Consider the following 20,751-nt stretch of genomic DNA (forward strand, 5'->3'; position numbering starts at 1 on the left):
GTGTTGTTATTGTTAAAAATCGTTTTCAGTAATTGAAATAAAGCTGAAATAAAATAAATAAAGCGGTAAATATTAGATGAAAATCCTTGGCAACTATAATGGAAAGAAATACACTGTGATCCAAATTATGCAAGTGACATATCAGTGGGATTTTAGTAAACATTCAGATGTGAGTTTTTCAAAGAAAGTGTTTTTTTGTTTTATTTCTTATATCTTTTTAGATAACTATCAATCTCAGACAAGTTTGTTAAGTAGTTTGCCAGGTCTTCTTATGTAAATCCCTTCACAAGCCTTTATCTGACCAGGTGCTTCTGTGGACTCACAAATCTTTTGACAATCACAAATCGAAAATCTCTATTCAGTTTTTGCAAACTATAATTTTGTATGCCTTTTGCAAGACACTGCACCATTTCATGCTTTTCATCTTCAGAAAGATCTTTTGCATGTGGCATGAGAACTGTGACTTGCTTAATAATGTGGAACAACCTCTTTCCATTTACATAAGACCTGACAAACTACTTAAACCTGTCTGAGATTGAAGTTATCTTAAAAATATAAGATAAAAATATATTAAAAATAAATGAGAAATAAAACAAACAAACACTTTCTTAAAAAAAAAAAAAAAAAAAAAAAAAAATCTGAATGCTTATTGTACTAAAATCCTACTTATATATCACTTGCATCATAATTTGGAACACTGTGTAAATTTTAAGACAAAGTACTAAAATTACTAAAACTAAACTAAAATTACTTAAATCTACATGAATATATATATATATATATATATATATAAAAAGTAATAAAAATGCACATAAAATTACTAAACCTAAATTTAAATATAAAAATAAAAACTAATTAAAAATATATTTTAAAATACTGCTACAGCATATAAATAGTACAAAAATAACACTGATTACAAAAAAAAAAACATTATAGCAGTTATATAATTTTACAGTTATAGTCACTGGCTCCGTCCGAAATCGCATACTCTCTTGAGTAGGTACTTATTTTGAACAAGTAATTACTCGATGACCGCTAAAAAAGTATGTTCTATATAGTATGAATGTATGTAGTATGAATGTAATCTGGACATATTCGTCATGTTGTCATTATCATGTGACCTACCAGCGTCAGTTACGTCGCTTCACTGCCATTCATAAATGTAATGAATGGCTGAGGCCTCTCCCATGGCCTCGTGGGATTGTAAAGTGTCCATCGAATGTACACTTCAGAATCGTGCTGGAAGTTACTCTTTTATGAGTACTGTGATTTCAGACATACTTATTTTGTCACATACCGTTTTTCGCCTACTATATAGTAGGGAAGTAGAATTTCGGATGCAGCCACTGATTTTAGCAATATTTTTAGTTCACTCCTTCCTGAGTGCCCATAATCTCCAGCAGAGGGCACTCCTCCTGACTCCTGGGCTATTCTATCATGAACTGCATTTCCCATAACCCATTGCCTGGACTTATTATGTTTGATTACTTACACCTGTGTCTCATTATCTTGTTAATGCCTGCCTATTTAAGTCCTGATTTTTCGATCATTCTTTGCCCAGTCTTGAAATTGTCACACTGCATTTCTGAGTGCGTGTCCTCTATGGGTACCCATGTTTTGGTTTTGACTTTTTGCCTGGTTTCTTGGGCTTGCCTGTGTTTTTCTGCCCTGTTGTCTTTTTGGATTATCTGCCCTGTGTTGACCTATTGCCTATTTTGTCACACTGAAAACTAAAACCATAATCATTTGCTGTTTATTTAGATGATTATGAGAGATTATGTGTAATTTTTACAATCACGTTGAGTAGAACAATCAGTTCCCAATTAGATAATTTCAAAACATTCACAGTTCAAAGTTCAATGTGTTCAAATCGAATTAAAAAAGAAATGGCATCACATACAATGAAACAACGAGAGAGTAAATATATATTTTAGATTTCTAGATTTCCTGTCACCTTCCTTATTTAAAATGTTATAAACTTCCTATCACAGAAGGCAGTGATGATGTAATCTTTATAGAGATTGTCTGTAAACAATGATATTATTATACAGAAACATTCCTGGAGGAATTGTGGGTCAACTTTGATATAGTTATCTAAGGACACTGTTCACATGGGATGCATGACACCAGCAGCTGTGTGGGACCAGGGACAGGAAATGAGTTGACCCTCTCCCTGGGAGTTCAGTCCCCCTGTGGCTCCAGCCTCTCAACAATCATCACAGGCTTCAGGGACACAAACAGCACAGCACATCAACATGCTGGCTGCTGAGGGGGGTGTCTTTCCACAATCATTTACGCTTCAAACATTCATCTGTTAAGTTAGCATGCTGTATTTCTTATTAGCAATGATTGTGACTCTGTTTCCCATACATGATTTGTCAGAATGAGTTGGGCTATTCATCCACACTTCAGAGTGAAAATATGTAGGCTATGTCTGAGTCTGAATGTTTTATTCAATCTTATTAATGGGTTATGCAAAGCCTTCAGTGACTTCAGTGGACGTGATTCATCACACGTTAGTATAATCCTTTTCTGTAGCCTCAGACTCAAGAGTTGTTTGCGTTCTAGAGCAGTGATTCAGAACCACACATCTCCATATGGAAGAGAGATCCAGCGGAAACGTGCAACCGAACTTCCACTGAATATTCCACCCTCACACTCCCACTTTCTACGCCCACATGCTATGACAGCTTGACATGCCCACGTGTTCCTCCCTACTGCAGCCTGTGCATGTGGAGGGCTTAAAGAAACATCCGTAGGCTACAGCGGTTTGGATGTGAGCAGTGTTTCCAGATCTTGCTAGAAAAATAAGTGACGTGGTCTGACTAAACATTTGCAAAATAAGCGGCTTGCCTCACCAAAAGTGACCCCGTTTTTGCATACTTCACATTTCTTAATATAATTGATCTGATTATGTGAAGAAATGCATCTTTCTGGAAATAAATGTTTATGACAGTTACATCCTTTTACAAACGTAACTAAAAAGTTTCACAGTTTCATCGATGACGATATCTCTCACGAGTAGAGATGAGTCGATTAATTCTGAAGAATTGATCTGCAGAAAAATCTTTAAATTCATTCTTTAATGGTTATTCACCATGACAGTTCATTTGAACCATAGGTTTAAAAAATCAACAAAAATGAACTATGTCAGCAAATAGTTGTTTATCTTGCTCATCAACACAACCCGAAATTATAGAGAGAAACATCTGATATTTCACACTGAATAATGACCAAGCGGTCATTTTGTGTTACGCAATTGTATTTCTGGAAATGATCCCACAAAAAAAACTGCCCATATTTGGGCTTTATTAAATAAACAAGCTCAAAGTCGATTATAATAAATTGAGCCACCGCAACGTGCAACAGAATGTGAATAGCAGGCCTATTAATGCTAGCTTAGCCTATCTCAAAGACTATTTGGCAATTTATATTATTATCATGCGAGACTGAAATTTGTTTTTATAATAATTTTTCAATACAGGGAATCTTTCTAAGTATTAAATAATTTAGTACATATCTGAACCAGAGGTGTTGCATGTCACAAGGTCGCACTAAACGGCCCCTTTAAGACAGTGGGCGGCGCTTACGGTCTGACGTAAACAGTCCTTATAAATAGTTCCCAGCTCTCAGCTTTCCATGATGAGAGCGATAAGTTGTTGAGCGGCAGCATCTTCTACCACACGTGCGTTTTGTTTAATAATAAATTGTGGTGAATGTTTTACAAAGATACGCTTGGATTACTAACAGCACTCGTTTAGTTATACTGGACATAAGAGAGCAATAAACACAAGCCCTACGAAACATTTAACCGGTAAGTAGCTTTAAGTATTTTGAAGTTACTTATGTTTTGTTCACGTTTCAAAGAAATATGTCAAATTATTAAGTGTAATTCACAACTCCTTATAGGCTTATAGTTGTTCTTTGGACCGGGATATGAGATGAGTCGCACCTGAGTCAGAAAGGGTTTGTCAGTGGGTGTGTTGAAATAGATGTAGAAAACTGTCCATATATCAGAAGGATCTTATTAGCACTGTAATTTCGTACTTTACAAGCGGCCCTGCGTCACTCATAGAACTGTTTACAAGACAACAACAACCAGTTGAGTACGATCTGTGCCGTGTAGTAGTAACCTGGTTTATCATTTACAGATGTCTGAGCTCTTGCACGTCTTCTGTAGTAATTCATCTCCTGTTCGCGAGTGCGCCTGACAACCTCGTGCTCCAGATGATCCTGCTTTTTCTGTAGGCTGGCCTGCCTATATATTTTCTGTTCGTATTTTTATTCCCCCCGTAGGCGTTCATCTTTGTTGCTTATAGCCTGCCATGTAGCAGGCCTACTAATTTGGAGGGGATTAGGATGTCTAGTTAATAATTACTGAAGAGGGAGTGTTGTATTATAGGCGTTAATGCTATATTATTGCATATATTATTACGTAATTACATAATTAAGAGAAAGAATTAATTAAGGTGAGGTAAGGTGATGTATCAAAATAATTGAATGGAAAAAATGTGTCTGTACAAACACCATAAAAAAATGTGTCTATGTGCAAACACCATTCAGGATGGAAGAATCAGCATGGATATAGTAGTCATACAGTATTTAGTATACATTTATAACTTTTATATATATATATATATATATATATATATATATATATATATATATATATATATATATATACACATGCATACATACATACATACATACATACATACCCTACATTCAGGATGGAAGAATCAGCATGGATATAGTAGTCATACAGTATTTAGTATACATTTATAACTATATATATATATATACAAATATTATTATTAAAATATTATATGTGTGTATATATATATTATTATTATTATTATTTTTGTTTTTTATTAAACCAAAGTAAATGCAGACTTTGTTTGGACAGCAAAACATGAATTTATCTCCTCAGGAATAACTACTTCTGTTCAAATAGGATCTTCTAGTGAAAGATATTTTTGGGTCCTTCTGTAGTGTTACTTTTTAAGATGTAATTTGCACCACTGTACTATCTGGCACGTTGATGGTGTTCCTCTGAGTAGTGGATCAGTGCGTCCTCTGGCTCCTCTCCCAGGCCCTGCTGTGACGTCCTCCTACCTCACACCTCTTTCATGCCTTTATGGCAGGGCTTTAACCTCACGGATAAGAGCTGCCTGATGTTGAAAATGCACAGGCACTCACCCCAACGCAAACGCACAAAGAACCATTTATGCTTTAGCGTCGCATCTGCATTGAGGTCTTTACTGGGAGAATTGACGATTGTTAGTTTCTGCCTTTCACGGTTCTGACTGAGGCAAAGCAGAGGCAGAGCATGTGATAAGTTGCATAATGTAGCCTGCATGGGTATTTCATTGATTACATTCTGACTTGTGCCCAAGCATTCCAGCACATTTCTCACTGAATGGTTTTGTTTTCTAGCACAGATGCTTTATTGTGTTTTGGTGTAATGTCTTAAGGAACTGTTGCATCACCACAGCTTCATAGCTGAGCTGTTTGTTATATGTGCCTTCACATGTAACAATGGAAAGACTGCATATTCATCTAAAGAAACATGTGGCTTTTACAAGAAATTGCATTTCTTCCAATAATTTTTCTTTCTGTAATGATTTTGTCCTGTTTAAATGGGTGATTTAGATCGACATTAATTGCTTAAAGTGGAGATTCTTTTTGGCCGCACAAATGATTGCTTGAAGAGTGATAGTTCCTTATTGCTATATATTATTATTATTGCTAATAATAATAATAATAATAATAATAATAATAATAATAATAATGTTTTATATATATATATATATATATATATATATATATATATATATATATATATATATATATACATATACATGAAAACATTTCATATATATATTTTAAACAATTTTATATATATAAATAACACTTTTCTTAAATGTATACATGCATATGTGTGTATTTATATATATTGTACAAAATAATTATACACAGTACACACACATATATTATGTAAACAGAAACTTTTATTTTGGATGCAATTAATCACGATTTATCATTACCCAGCACTAATTTTTATGTATTTTTAAATATCTTATGGTCACCAAGGCTGCATTTTTATTTTATTTTTTTTAATTAAAAACAATTACAATTTAAAATAATTGTTTATATTTAAAAATATAATTTATTCCTGTGATGGCAAAGCTGAATTTTCAGCAGCCATTACTTGACTTGAGTGTCACATTATCTTTCAGAAATAATTTTAATATGCTGATTTGATGCTCATAAATCTCCTCTTTTTCTTCTACTTCATTTATTTATTTATTGTCGATGTTGAAAACAGTTGTCCTGTTTAATATTTTTGTAGAAACTGATCCATTTTTTCGGAACTCTTTAAATAGAATGTTCAAAAGAACAAGTATTTGAAATAGAAATCTTTTGTTAATTAAAAATGTCTTCACTGTCACCTTTGATCAATTCAGTGGAATCCTACTAACTCCAATCTTTTGAACAGTACTGTATATTAAACATCTTAAATTTTATAGGAGGGACAATGAAACATGTAACTAACTTTTAGTTTGTTAATGGTCATTTTATGTCTGTTTCTTTCTCACCAAAAAGCTGTTGCATTAACAATAACCATTTTAAGATGACTGAAAAAGTGGCCTAATAACCCCCCTCCCCCCATGCAGGTTTTCCCATTGCCGTCGGAAAAGTGGAGCGCAAAAAGTCCTGTCTTGGTTACCCATGGCTGGATTATGAGTTCTGCAGGATCAAGAATAGTGGAGACCCCCACAGGTCTGAACTAGCCTCCACTCTTCTAAACATTATGGCCACAGCCCAACCATACTGGGATCAACACCATGACCACGACACCATGGATAAGTGAGTGTGAAAGCAGTCCTCAGCTCAACCAACTCGTGTATTATGAGAGACCTTCTTCTCTAGTCACCAGATTTTGACGCTTTCCATTTTTGTGTTTTGCAGGCTGTTTTTTGGATTTGGTTCGGAGTCCATGGATCACAGCTTGAGAATGTATCAGCAAAACTCTGCAAATGTGGGCTTTGAAAGTGAGTGAGTAGTGATATTGAATTATATCAGCTATATCACAGTCTGGTCACCCTCTGTTCTTGGAGCATGATGCGGATGTTTCTCAGGAAGCGCAGAAGGTTATAGGAAGTTGTATGAAAGTCTTGATAAGTGAATCCTTTGATAAACTCCCTATGTTGAGGCTGGTGATAGATCCATCTCAAGAGATAGAGCCATTGAAAAATAACAATTTAAATTATGTTTATGACACCATTGAGCATGTATGTCATATGGTAGTTGATCTGAGCTTAAATCCTCATTTCTTTTCTGTATTTTTACTTCATAGGAAGGACGTCTGGCTCCTGTTCTCCTCCGTGTTTGTCTCCCAAGACTCCAAATCCTACACAGCTGCTGTTTTCCTCCCAGTGCCACCCACCAGAGGGAGACCAGGTGGTTCCGTCCTTACAAAAACTGTCTGTTTATGAGCACATACCCCCTTGTTCGCCTAGGAGAACGACTAAGCCCCTCCCGCCCCTCCCGGACATAGGCGACCTGTCCTCTGATGAAGCAGAAGACAACGAGGTGGAGTTTTTCTCCAGCACCTCTGAGAGCCAGTGTCTGGTGCCTAAAACCTCATCCTTCCAGTACGGCTTGCCAGGGAGGCGCAGTTTTCGGCGAAACGGTCAGATAAACTTTGCGTATTACGAAGGGCTACAGGAACATCAGAAACTTTGCGGGGTGAAGCCTCAGTGGGAGCAGGCGGTAACGCAGAACCAAGACAGACACCAACGCCGGCTACATCGCTCCCATTCCGGCCCTGCCGGATCCTTCAAGGCCACCAACTTCAGGCCAACCGGCCTTCACCATTCTCCCCACAGCCTCCAGCAGGAGAAACCCGAAGTCCCACCTCGCGCTCCAATCCGCGCTCGCCTCAGCGAGAGCACGGACAGCAAGCGGCCAACATCCGATGACTTTGATATGGACAAACCCCCTAAAGTTCCACCCAGGGAGCCCATCCTTCAGGTCATACCACGTGCCATTAGTCCAAAAAGTCTCCCGATTTACATCAACGGGGTAATGCCTCCTACTCAGAGCTTCGCTCCCTATCCGGAGTATGTCAGTAAGGCTCAACACAAGCAGAGCTGTGAGGGCTTGCCGGCTCCTCGCAGCCCCTGTATTCTGCCCATCATGGAAGATGGGAAGAAAGTCAGCAGCACACATTACTTCCTCCTCCCTCAGCGACCCGGGTACTTGGACAAGTTTGAGAGGTTTTTTAAAGAGTCAGACTCATAGTGATTATTAGGGACTGAGCGGTTAGAATCTGAAATTATTCCCTTGTTTAAAGTGGAAATAAGGGAGGCCGGATATAAACTGATATGTTGTTTGACTGAACTGATTCTTCAGTGTTATGAATTACTGGTCTGTTTAGGGGTTGGACAGTATGTCCTCGGACTACACGCAGAGAAAAACAAAAATAATTGGTTTACCACTGCTGGAAATTGCAGAGCAGCTCTGTTAAAAGTGTCCTTTTACTGTAGGGCTGCACGATTAAGCAAAATAAAACCGAAATGGTGGAATGACTTGTCAACACAAGAGATTTAAGGTCACCTGCCAGAAAAGCTAGATGGTTTAATTTTTATCCGAAAAATTGCAATTAGAGTTTTCCCCCAAATCGTGCTGCCCTATGTATTGGTGTTGTGTTTTTTTTTTTTTTTTTTTTTTTTTTTTACTATTTCCTTACAGTATGTTAAATTAGAATGTACAGTATCCTTTTATGAAGAAATTGGATGAACTGTGTAACCTGAGTATAAGCTGGTCTTATGATTTTTTTTTTTTTTAATTCTTCTTTCCATTCTGTAATATGGTTTGGGAAAGGTGCATGTTGGTTTTCTTTTTAAGAAATTTTGCACCAACAGTATAAATTCAGTTATTGCTGAAAAATGACAACTGACTAGTATTAGCTATAGGGATCACCTGGATTCCAGATAATTAAAAGAGCTGTCAATATTTATTGGATCATTTTTAAGTCCAAGACAAGGACTATGCCATGTGTTTTACAGCAATGAGAAGTGTGATGATCAAAACTACTTGTAAGTACTACTATAGACTGGGCACAGGGGTTAGTATTCTAGTCTTTGTGAGAAGATTAATCAAAACGTTTTGTTTTCCGTTGCTTGCTTTTTTTTTCATTCAGATGTGACAAAATTAATCCATTAGATTTTTTTTTTTTTTTTTTTTTTTTTAAAGAATGGCACATGCAGTTTCATTTCTCTGTTACAAGGGTAGAAATGCCACTGCCTTGCCGTTTGGTGTCCAAATGCAGGACGCTGGTTGTAAGTGGGTAGTTGATGAATGGTATTTTGCTGTATCTTTGTACCATTTATCTTTAAGTTGCTTCATTGAAGCATTTATCACAAAGGAAAATTATGAAAGGAAGAAACGGAAGCTCATGACTGGTCCTGACCTTGTATTTCATGTATTTCTCACCAAAAGTTGAGCACACTTGTTGTTGGTTTTTGGTTAAACTTGTTATAATCTTGACATTTTTCAGACCAGTAACTGTTTACGTTTCCAGCTACTTATGTTTTGTTCATTCAACAAAATGACTGTTTTCTGTGAGAAGGCTAATGTTAACTGACTTTGTTTCATCTGCTGAGGAAACATGAACTTCTAAAATGTACAGTATTGGTGTAGTTTTTCACACCAGACTATTTAAATAAAGTAACTTATTTGTACACAGATTTCTTGGATCATTTCAATTGCAGTGTGTTGAATTTATCATACCTTTTGGTTTTTACATTCAAATTTACAGATCACAGCAAATCTTGTTTTATCAAAGGGCTGAACCCAGATATCTATCTATCTATGTAAAATCAATGAATGATACAGGTATTTCTTTTTGTTCAAATCAAGTCTGGCGCCTACAGCTATGAAGGATATGTAGAGAGGTGATATCCGTTTCCTTGTGATTGCTGTGTCTATCTCTGCTGTTTGCTCAAAGCTGTTATAATGAGACGGGCAAACTTTTGGAACTTCAGCCTGAGTCACTTCCTTTAAAATACGACCTCATCAATGTGCGAAATGTTACAGAGAAGTGGAAGATTTCTAATGTAAGCTGCCTTCAGTGAGTCACCGCTGTCGTCTAGGGTTTGTGGTGTGGCATGGACTACTAAAATTAGTGCCATTTCCCTTATGTTATTGTCAGATCATGTGTGTGACCACATAATTATCAAATGATTCAAATATTGTCTATGCACATGGATTTTTATTGCTAACTACCGGTCATTGCCCTCGTTTAAGTAGAAGTAAAACTGTATATGAATTGAAAGCTAAACGTTTACCATTATAAAGCAAGTTGCGCCATCTACAGCTCATCAGCAATAGAGTTTTGAATTTTGGGGAGCCTTATTGAAACAGTCGATCAGCGCCATCTCTTGTCCTAACGTGATGTGTGCAGAAAAATGGGCTTCCTTATTTAATCCTTATTTAGTTCAAGATTATCCCATAATTTACTCACCCTCAAGCCATAGGTGTATATGACTTTCTTCTTTCAGCCACACACAAGTTATATAAAAAAAAAAAAAATCCTGACTCTTCCATCCATCCATCATAAAAGTAATCCATACGGCTCCAAGGGGTTAATAAAGGCCTTTTGAAGAGAAGCAATGTGTTTTTGTATATATATAAAAAAATCCATATTTCTAACTTTATAAACTATAATCACTGGCTTCCGGTAATGACCTTACGTGAGCCGAGTTAGTGACTGACCTGGCGCATGACGTATCACGAAGATGGAGCAAAACAAAACACTGGTCACAAATTAGAAGTCTAGAATGAGAATTTGAAGAGAAGAGAAATGTCAGAGGAGCTTTAGTTTGTCGCCCAGCCCTGGTTGTTTGAACCGTTAGAGGCGTCTGCTCTCACCTAAGCTTACCCTACTCCTACATCCTACGTCATACCCAACGCCAGAGTTCAGTGTTCTGCCGGAACTTGACTCAGTGATTTTAGTTAACGGATTTGCTCTTTTGGGTTTAAAAATATGGTACCATTCGCTCCATTCTGAAGCTTGGAAGAGCCAGGATATTTTTTATATAATTCCGATTGTGTTTGGCTGAAAGAAGAAAGTTATAGGATGACTTGACGGTGAATAAATTATGAGATAATTTTTATTTTTTCTGAAACGATTAGACATTTGTCTATGTTGCCATAGACAGTAAAAGAAATGGACACAGCGACCCCATTGGATTCAGCGGAGAAAAGTGAAGTCAATTAGAAGCACTCACTTCCTGATGGCTGAGCGTACTGCGCAGACTCAAACTGAGCTTGACGACGTAGATGTGACGTGAACAACCCGCCTGTCTTCTAGTAGCTGTGCCAAGAGAAATCTGAATCATTCCCTTCCGAAACTTGCAGAGACGGAGAGTGTGAGTAGGAGGTGTCCATGAGCTAGGAGCAACTTTTGCTAAGTATTCTGATTAATTATTTTTTCATTTTGCCTCCACGTCCCCCTGATTGCCCGCGAGCTTCTCCTCCTGTCCATACGGTAATTTCTCTACTGTGCGACAGAGAGTCGCGTGGTTATGACGCAATCATTAGCCTATTTTTACAAAAACTGCTTCTACGGGGCCATAACGTAAGATACAAGGTAATGGAGCCTTTTATACATTTTCGTGTTTCTTTAGAAATAAATAATGGACAAATGGAGTCTTTAAACGCCTCAGATGTAAAGTTATTCGCTGTCAAAGTGACGCCAAAATGAATGAGAGTCAATGGAATGCTAACAGCAGGTGATGGTCTGCTAATCAATGGCGGCCCCCGGGGAAGCTTCAGTTTCGGCTGAAAGATTACCCCCTTGAATGTTGCTAATGATCCATAATGTTCAGAGAACAATCAAAAGTAACATTCTCATAATGTGTGAATGATTAGGCTATAAAATGGAATGTTTCCTTAACGTTCGTGCAACCCAGACAGCAACACATAGTGTCAGTCCAGATCCGGCCTACATCTGGTAGCCTACGTGCGGAATCCACCAGATGTGGCCCGGATCTGTGCCGACACTATAGCTGTCTGGGAAGAAAAAAAAGTTTGTAAAAAAGAAAAACTGGATGTTTTACAAGTTTAGAAAACATTCAGAAATGTTGTTTTCATTACTTAATGGGAATGTTAGCGAAACACTCTAAGAACATATTTTAGTTAACTGAGCTAGCTGTGTTGAAACTTTGCGGGGTGAAGCCTCATTGTAATAATCAGTAGGCTACGTTTACATGGACAACGATATTCCGATATTAAACCGATTAAGACAAATACTCTGATTAAGAAACTACCACGTAAACAGGAATTTCTGATTAACATTTAGGGTGACCATATCGTATAGTTTTCAGAAAAGAGAATTGTTTGCAGTGCAGGCTAAACTATATCTCCGTAATTACAGTAATTGGACATTTTCACTTCTGAAATAAATCAAAACTGTGGGCGATAAGTGAATTTCTACAACTGCTGCATCGATGACTCAAAAGTTATTCCACGTGATTCTATCTACGCCGCTAGGTGTCAGCATATAAAAACGAACTGAATAAGTTTAGGTGTTGTCCTGCAAGTGCACGAGTTTGATTCACCATGCATTTATATTTGCTGTTGGTTTTAAAGTAGTCTAGCCTACTGAAGTTACGATGCTTTTGAAGGACTACTATCGAATTAGGCTTGTAGTGCTTTTGGGAAAGGCCACGCTTAACGTAGCCTACATATTGTTGAGTGTATATCAGTAGCTTAAATCAAACGTCCTGGAAGTGCACAGATGTGACATGTAGGCCTAGTTGTAGTAAATGTCTTAAATTAGATTGTTTTTGTGAATGATATTATACCAAACTAAAGTTACAGACATTTTTTCTTTAGCTGTTGGGCAAATAAAACATGATTATTATTAGACTAAGTGGTCGTTTTGTTTTAAAGTTTGTAATTTGCTTTCGTTTTTTGGCCAAACAATAGTTTGATTCTGATGAATTAATGAATAGATAATTTTTTTTGTGACAATTTACAGTCGAGTAATCAGTGAACTTATTCTCACACAATCCTCCTCCTCATTATTTTTAATGTTGCATGTCCACTTCTTGTGCAATCACATTATTTTTCTATATATTTGAGATGAACGGGCAGATAAAGCATACTTATTTAACTGTATTCAGTAATGTTTAATAAGATTCGTATCCTCTCTTACGAAACTCTCGTCAACGTCGCTGTGCTATGCATTTTTCCTTTATCCAGTAGATGGCGGTAAAACATTGTTTTATGTTCAAAATTCAAATGCTGTAGAGCAGGTGGGTCCAACCACTGTCCTGCGTCCGAAATCGCATACACTCTTTAATAGGTAGGCTACTTATTTTGAATCATGGGATCGTATGCACACTTCAGAAGTAGTAGGACATTCGGGTACTTTTTGCCTACTCTTTTATGAGTAGGCTACTTTTGAACATTCGGACATACTTCTGTGGTCACATCCTGTTTTTCGCCTACTATATAGTAGGGAAGTGTGTATGCATCAAAGTCTTACTAAGTAGAGGCTATTGAAACTTCCTGGCATGTGTGTTGTTGAGGCAATTTGGGCACCTGCTGTAGACAGTTAAAAAGCAACGAGAAAGAACTATTAATAAATAAAGTTATACTCTTCACAAAGCACGATATGAAATAGCTTTGTATACATTTTGAAATCTTTCTTCTTTAGAAAGTGGTGTGACATTTTAACCAATATTTGTCTGCTACAAATGAGAGTGAAAATCGGGTAGCAGCTTATCCATAAAGTTTGTAAATTCATTTGTTGATACAAATGTTATAGTTATTTCATCCCGTTGATCATTTCTAATTGGCCAAACTGATGGTATTAACTAATACTCTGTGTTATGACTCTTTCTGTTCTTACACAATCAGCAAATCATAGCAAATGTAACTTAATTTATAGCTATATGGCCATGCAAGTTCCACAATAAATACAAACACTTTTTTAGCATTGATGGGATAGTTCACGCAAAAAGGGAAATTCTTTCATCATTTACTCGCCTTCATGTACTTTCAAACCTGTATGACTTTTTTTTTTCTGCGGAAGAGAAAATATATAGGAACCAGTTTTGGTTACATTGTATGTGGAAAAAGAAATCTCAAAATATCATCTTTTGTTCTACAGAAAAAAAGATTTGGTTAAAAAATTATTAAAATGACATGAGGGTGAGATTTTTTTTGTTTTTGTTTTTTTGTTGGTGAACTATCCCTTTAAGGCACATACAACTCTAAGTCCATGTGTAATATGTAACATGGATCTTTAAAAAATGACTAACATATTACATTTATATTTACATCACTGATGGCAAACCCTATAGACTCAGTGGAATAGTCACATTTTAATTGCCAATGCATCAATCATTTCAAACTTGTTAATACTTTAAAATATTTCTACATTGCACTCTTATTTAGTGGGAAATTGACATTAAGACATACACATAAAGCAAAGCCAAAGCATGCAGTAAATAAAGAAGCACCAGAAGCCATCTCACTATGTTAATCACCTATTGTGCCAAATAAAGACTGAAGATGTTATTCAACCATACAACGTCATTATCATGCATTCTGTTTGTGTGTGAAAAATCTGCAAATGAATAGAGACTTCAGATAATTATTTAGCAAACAAAATGCATCTTGCATGGTGGATCTGCAGTTCTTGATCAACAAAATGCAGACATTGATCCCGGAGGTGGCTCAGCCCCGCATGAAGGTCTCATGCTCTTCTGGATTCCAAGGCTGTCTGTTCCAGTCATAATCATCTATGAACAAACAACTTCGAGATGCTGGGATGACCTGATAACACCCTGAAAAGCGCAAAAAATACACCACCGTACTAAATTAGCTATGTTTACAACGCCTGCGCTAACACAAGACTGTGTGTTTAGTTGGCTTGTTCGCAAAAGTTACACATGAGTCCTGTCTGATTGCTATATTCACATTGCATCTGGTGATTTCTGCCTTTACAATGTTACAAATATGATTGTGATTAGTTGTGAGTGCAAACAAATGAAAATTCACACTTTGTATTGAATGGTGGGATTATTCACTGTCTCGGAGCCAAATATCTCACATTTACAATTTTTTAGGTGAGCCAAGACTGTAAATTTTTTATTTTATTTTACAATCCTGACTGATTTCTCAGAATTAAATTTAAGGTCATTCAAGATTGTAAAATATGTATTTATTTACTTAAAGTCATTTTTAGATATTTATATCTACCATAACTCCCATTTCTAAAATATGAACTAAGGCCTTCTTGAGTTTTGGGGGATTTGGGAAATGTTCTTCTTCAATTGGATTATCAATTGAACTAATATTTGTGTTTCAGTGTTTGGCTGTAACCTCCACGCTACTGAACAGTGAATGACACCAAATTGAGACAAATTTTGCAGAGTAATTTGATTGGATTCATTGTCGATGAGTGAGTTGGCATGCCTTAAACAGGGCAGACGAATTATGGTAAAAAATGAGGATTAAATCAATGTTTAGGCTTTCTAGACATATTAATTTAGTTTAACAATCACTTTTTTCTTTTATCATTGTTACTGGCATGTTATGTGACTGAAATTACTCTTGAGTTCTACATGTTTAATCATAAAAAATATAACACTGACTAAAAAAAAATCTGTGAAATGAATAGATTAAACATCAAGGTTCTTGTCTTTTCTGTCTTAGCCTTTTAGAAAGGAACTTGAGTGGTAAAGCTGAGGAATAGGTTGCTTGTTTCAAACAGGAACTTACAAATCATTTGATAAAACTTGGACACTAGAATATCATACATCCTTTTAATGCCCTCGTTTTCTTCTTTTTTTCCATAAAATTTTAAAAGAGCAAGTACACACGCAAGGGGCAAAAGTCACAGTTAGGAGAGCCACAAGGGGCATCAAATGATTCTCTGCATGCCCTAGTCTTTCAGATTGATTTAGTGAAACCAATTGGGGCAGCATGTAAAATTGGGGATGTTACTTTCATCTACATGAAACGGAGCTCTTTCTTCTCTGACATTTTCTGGGAAGGTCCAGACAAACTGATTACGGCAAAAAACAACCAGTCTATCACATGCTGATAAAGCTTGAGACATGTCTTGTTAGAGGAGGTATAACCTCCACTCTCATGCTACTGAGCGGCCCATTCAGGCCTAGATTCCCCTCACCGTACCGCTAAACACAGAAGAGATTCAGATGATATTGTACCATAACATTTTTCTCAGTATTTATTTAAGTCAATTATGGGACACTCGTTCGTTTTTCCGTTTGTCCTATCTGTTAATTTATTCAATAATGCATTAGAAATGCAATTCTCCCATACAATGAAAGATGAATACCCCTTTTCTATGATGATCATGTATTTAATTTATGATTTAAAATTAAACATACTATTTTGACTATCAAGGTCAATAAGTCTCTTAAGATAAATATAAAAAATCAAGGTTAGTTCTGGTGGCAAAATGTCATGTAGTGCAGGGTTATTATATCATTAACTAAATCTAAAACCATAAAGCGTTTTTGTGACTTAAATGTTAAATGAACAAAAAAGCTATTACAGATAGTCTACAGCGATATGGAGTATTCGTTCTATGTTTATTTCAAAGCCTTTTATTATTTATCATTTTTTTCCTAAAAAGATGATTTATGACTTACTGTTCATAAGTTTGGAGTCTGCAATTTGCTGCTCAAGAAAACATTTTTTATTATTATCAGTGTTGAAAACAACTAAATTACTAAAACTTTAACTAAAATTGAAGTGAAAAAAGAAATATATAAATAAAATCTATAAACTGATGTTATATCATGTGGTGTGACCCTAAAGCGTATTATATTTATGAATTAATAATTACTTTTTGCTTTAAACAAATATTTTAAAATGTTTTTTGAAAAATAAGATTGAGATGTGTACATTAAAATGTATTGTTTCCTTGATTGTTAAAGCACATGACATTTTGAAACTTAAAAAGGTATAAAAGTTGATTTTTGTTTTGTTTCCTTTTGTATTGTGGATTATGTGTCACTGATGTGTCATTGACCCATAAACTTAAAGGTGCTCTAAGCGATGTTGGGTGACGTCACTTCTTGTTGACGTTCAAAGTATTGTCAAACAAAACGGAGGCTAGCTCACTAACCCCCCAACCCCCACCCCCAAATCATTCTTGTCGGTTATTGGCTGGAACACTGTTTGTTATGTTTCGTGGTCCAGTCTGGGCCAGTTTGTTTTTCTTGCCGTTTGTGGAGCCTGGGCTGTCTACAGAGACCGCGTTTTTTTACAGTGTGTTCAGGGGACAGGCAGCTAGTGGCAGTGATGGAGTACTCGAGTCCTGGACTCGGACTCGAGTCCAACTCGAGTCCCTATTCTCTGGACTCGAGTCCGACTCGAGACTCTATTCTCTGGACTCGTGACTTGACTTGGACTCGCGGACTGATGACTCGTGCTTGGACTCGGACTCGAGGATATATAAAATCGGACTTGAGCATTCATCAAATGAATGACGTTGGATGAAGTTTCTTACCAAATAGGTTATACAATTTTGATTTAAGATGTTACACTTTTCCTGTTTCGGGCTCCAAGACCGGCTGGGATCTCTTTTTTCCGCATATGAACGAGCAGAGAAAGCCCTGGCTGTGCGCACACTCACCATCTTCAAAATCAATTGACACAATTCACAACGCGTGCCATAGGCTACACGTCCATTAATGACACGTCCGATTCGCGAACTAATGACTCCTTTGAACCGACTCACAATAATGGAATGGTTAAAACAACTGTCCGTCTGTCCAACAATGAATTCACGAGACGTCTGAATCGTGTATAACAAATCTGTAACACTTTACAATAATGTTCCATTTATTAAACTCTAGTTAACTACATTAGGTAACATTTACTATTAATAAACTGCACTTCTACAGCATACTAATAGCCTACATTATTGAAATCAGAAGTCTTTTACAATTATATCAGCTCTTTAAAGGTGCCAGAGTGGAGAAATGTAGGCAGTCTTGAAATATAACACAGACTCAACCTTGATGACTCGACTTGGACTCGAACACTGGGGACTCGAGACTCGACTCTGACTCGAACTCAGGTAATGGTGACTCGACTCGGACTCGACTCGGACTCTTTTTTGGTGACTCGGACTTGGACTCGGACTCGAACACTGGGGACTCGAGACTCGAATCGGACTCGACAGTTGGTGACTCGACTACAACACTGGCTAGTGGATAGTGAGGAGATGTTTGCTGTATGTTACAAAAAATGTTTTGGCCTAAAAAACACGTGACATCGCTTGGAGCACCTTTAAGTAGTATTGTGCATTACAGTTTTAGGTGATTTTTCCTTTTTTTTTTACTTCTCCATGGACACTCAGATGAGTCATTGACCCAAATAAGCCTGTAACTTGTCCTAATTTACAATATATCTTGCAGGAGTCCAAAATATGTCAAATGCACTGATTGTTCATCTAGGGTCAATTACCTCAACATGATACCAATACCAACATGATATTATTTATAAAGTCATGAGTGACACAAAGTGATTCCAAATCAGCTGTGTTACTGAGCCTGCCCATGACCCCTGATTTGTATGTTGTTAATAGTCTCAGTGTATTCAGGTTTAAGGGAGAAAGAAACTCTCCATGCAGCATGACCTTCCTGGTCACGACCTATTCACGCTCACACATGCCCCCCGTCAGACTTCACAGCACTCACCAGCACATGAAAGGGGAGCTGGGGAGGTATCATGGCAGAAGACGAGACACAAGAGTTCATAGTGCAGTGGTTTGGTGTTCCATGACAAGATCACATGCTTGGTATACGAGAGCCTTCATGGTGCATTTTATGTCTGAATAAAAGATGGAAGGAGAAAGAATAATAAATCTGCCATTGCACCAAACTTAAAATTCCATTATTTTATTGTAAGATGAGAGTTTTCAACTGTACCTGCAAGAGAATAAAACCACAGACAGTATTGTAGTATTCAAATACAGTGTAGACAGTATTGTAGTATTCAAATACAGTGTAATGTTTGAATTTTAAAGTACCAGTTTTTTGGATTAAATGTGTGGTAGTTTGAAAATAGTGGCATTCTTCATTGTGTACCTCATTTTAACCGTACTTTACAGTATTCCAAAAATCGACTGACTGACATGCCTGTGATGGAGTATTAGTTCTACTTATTTCAAAGCCTTTTATTTTTGTGTTTTTTTTTAACCTGATTTGTCTGTTTTTGCCTAAAAATATGTTGTATGACTTTCACTACCATTCAAATGTCTGTCTGTGAGATATTTAATGTTTTTATTATGCTTATGCTCACCAAGGCTGCATTTATTTGATCAATAGTACAGTAACATTGTGTACAGTTATGTGATATTCAACAATATTATTGATCTGACTGTACTGACGCTGTTGTATGAGAACTGAATTGAGCTGGACGCTGAAATATTTTTTTTGCAGAACTGCTTTATGAAATTAACTAATTTAATAATTTATGATCTTTACAACGGAACTGAATCAACACTGAACTGACTTCAGCTGAACAACAGTCGAAATGCAGAATTTCCCTGTAATTACAGTAAAGCTGCTTTGAAACAATCTATATTGTATAAAGCGCTCTATAAATAAATGTGACTTGACTTAGTTTAAAATAATGTTTCTATTTGAATATTTAACCCTTGTGTGGTGTTCATATTTTTGTTACTCGGCCAGTGTTCGTGGGTCTGGTGGACCCGCTGCATTTTTGGGTTTTTAATTCAACACAATCAAAAATGTTATGTTAAAATACTCAAAAGATGTTTACTTCATCCCAATTACAAGCAATATAAACAGCATATATGGTTAATATTTTCTCTTTACCTTTGTTAGATCACATTTAAGAATTGCAACCTCGTGTGGGAATGGCAGGAGTAGAAACACAAAACTCACTCTTGCACTCTTTCACACTTACACACAATCTCTCTCTCACACGCACGCACACACACACTCATGCACACACATACACACACCCACAACACACACACCCACAACACACACACAGACACACACAAAACACCCCCCCCCCCCCCACACACACACACATACACATGCATGCACACACACACACACACACACACACTCACTTGGATATGTGGTGTACGGTCACTCTCCATAGGCATAATGGTTTTTCTAATGTACAAACTGTATAATCTATCCCCCTACACTAACCCTACCCCTAAACCTACCAATCACAGAAAACTTTTGGCATTTTTTGAATTTCAAAAAACACCATTTAGTATGTTTTAGTATGAGGACACAGATGTCGTCATAAACCATGTTTACGTTGTAATACCCATGTCATTATACACATTTGTGTCCTCATAAACCATATACAAGAACATACACACACTAACAGCAGTCCCTGACAGGAGGAGGACAGAGTAAAGGTAAACAGGACCTACAATTTCCACACTTTTATTAGCCCCGGGTCCAGTGGACCCGAACATCCTGTGTGTAATATAAATGTGTAGGGGGGGTGTACAGTGTGTTTTCATTGAAAATGTGTTCTGATATATATTCCTCACAGAAAATGAGCCAAGGCCAATGAGTCTCAGTTTGAAAAAATAATTAATTGTATCATTTTTCTTTTGATAAAAAATGAAAACGGGTCCAACAGACCCGAACACCATACAAGGGTTAAATGAAATGTATTCTTGTGATGGCTGAA

The 20,751-nt window shown here is 36.7% G+C and overlaps 1 protein-coding gene across 2 annotated transcripts; it reads left to right on the top strand.

The window, feature by feature from the left end:
• Positions 1-3,639: 3,639 nt before the first annotated feature.
• errfi1b (ERBB receptor feedback inhibitor 1b) lies at positions 3,640-9,755 on the top strand. 2 transcript variants are annotated; one of them, XM_084099233.1, is made up of 4 exons: positions 3,640-3,814; positions 6,678-6,870; positions 6,973-7,059; positions 7,361-9,755. In XM_084099233.1, the coding sequence occupies exons 3-4, from the start codon at positions 7,041-7,043 to the stop codon at positions 8,305-8,307; spliced, it is 966 nt and encodes a 321-aa protein (XP_083955359.1). In that variant the 5' UTR covers positions 3,640-3,814; positions 6,678-6,870; positions 6,973-7,040; the 3' UTR covers positions 8,308-9,755. The 2 variants fall into 2 exon arrangements, with proteins under 2 accessions (XP_083955359.1, XP_083955358.1); XM_084099232.1 differs by having other exon boundaries at positions 6,973-7,055.
• The last annotated feature ends 10,996 nt before the right edge of the window (positions 9,756-20,751 follow it).

This window comes from Abramis brama (genome assembly GCF_963993115.1).
Source record: "Abramis brama genome assembly, chromosome: 22".
In the NCBI taxonomy this organism is placed as follows: Eukaryota; Metazoa; Chordata; class Actinopteri; order Cypriniformes; family Leuciscidae; genus Abramis; species Abramis brama.

Bases quoted from the DNA above. Each gene is read 5' to 3' on its own strand.
- errfi1b (XM_084099232.1), top strand. From the start codon at position 6,815: ATGGCCACAGCCCAACCATACTGGGATCAACACCATGACCACGACACC. The intron at 6,871-6,972 runs GTGAGTGTGAAA...TGTGTTTTGCAG, and splicing joins GACCACGACACCATGGATAA to GCTGTTTTTTGGATTTGGTT. The intron at 7,056-7,360 runs GTGAGTGAGTAG...TTTACTTCATAG, and splicing joins TGCAAATGTGGGCTTTGAAA to GAAGGACGTCTGGCTCCTGT.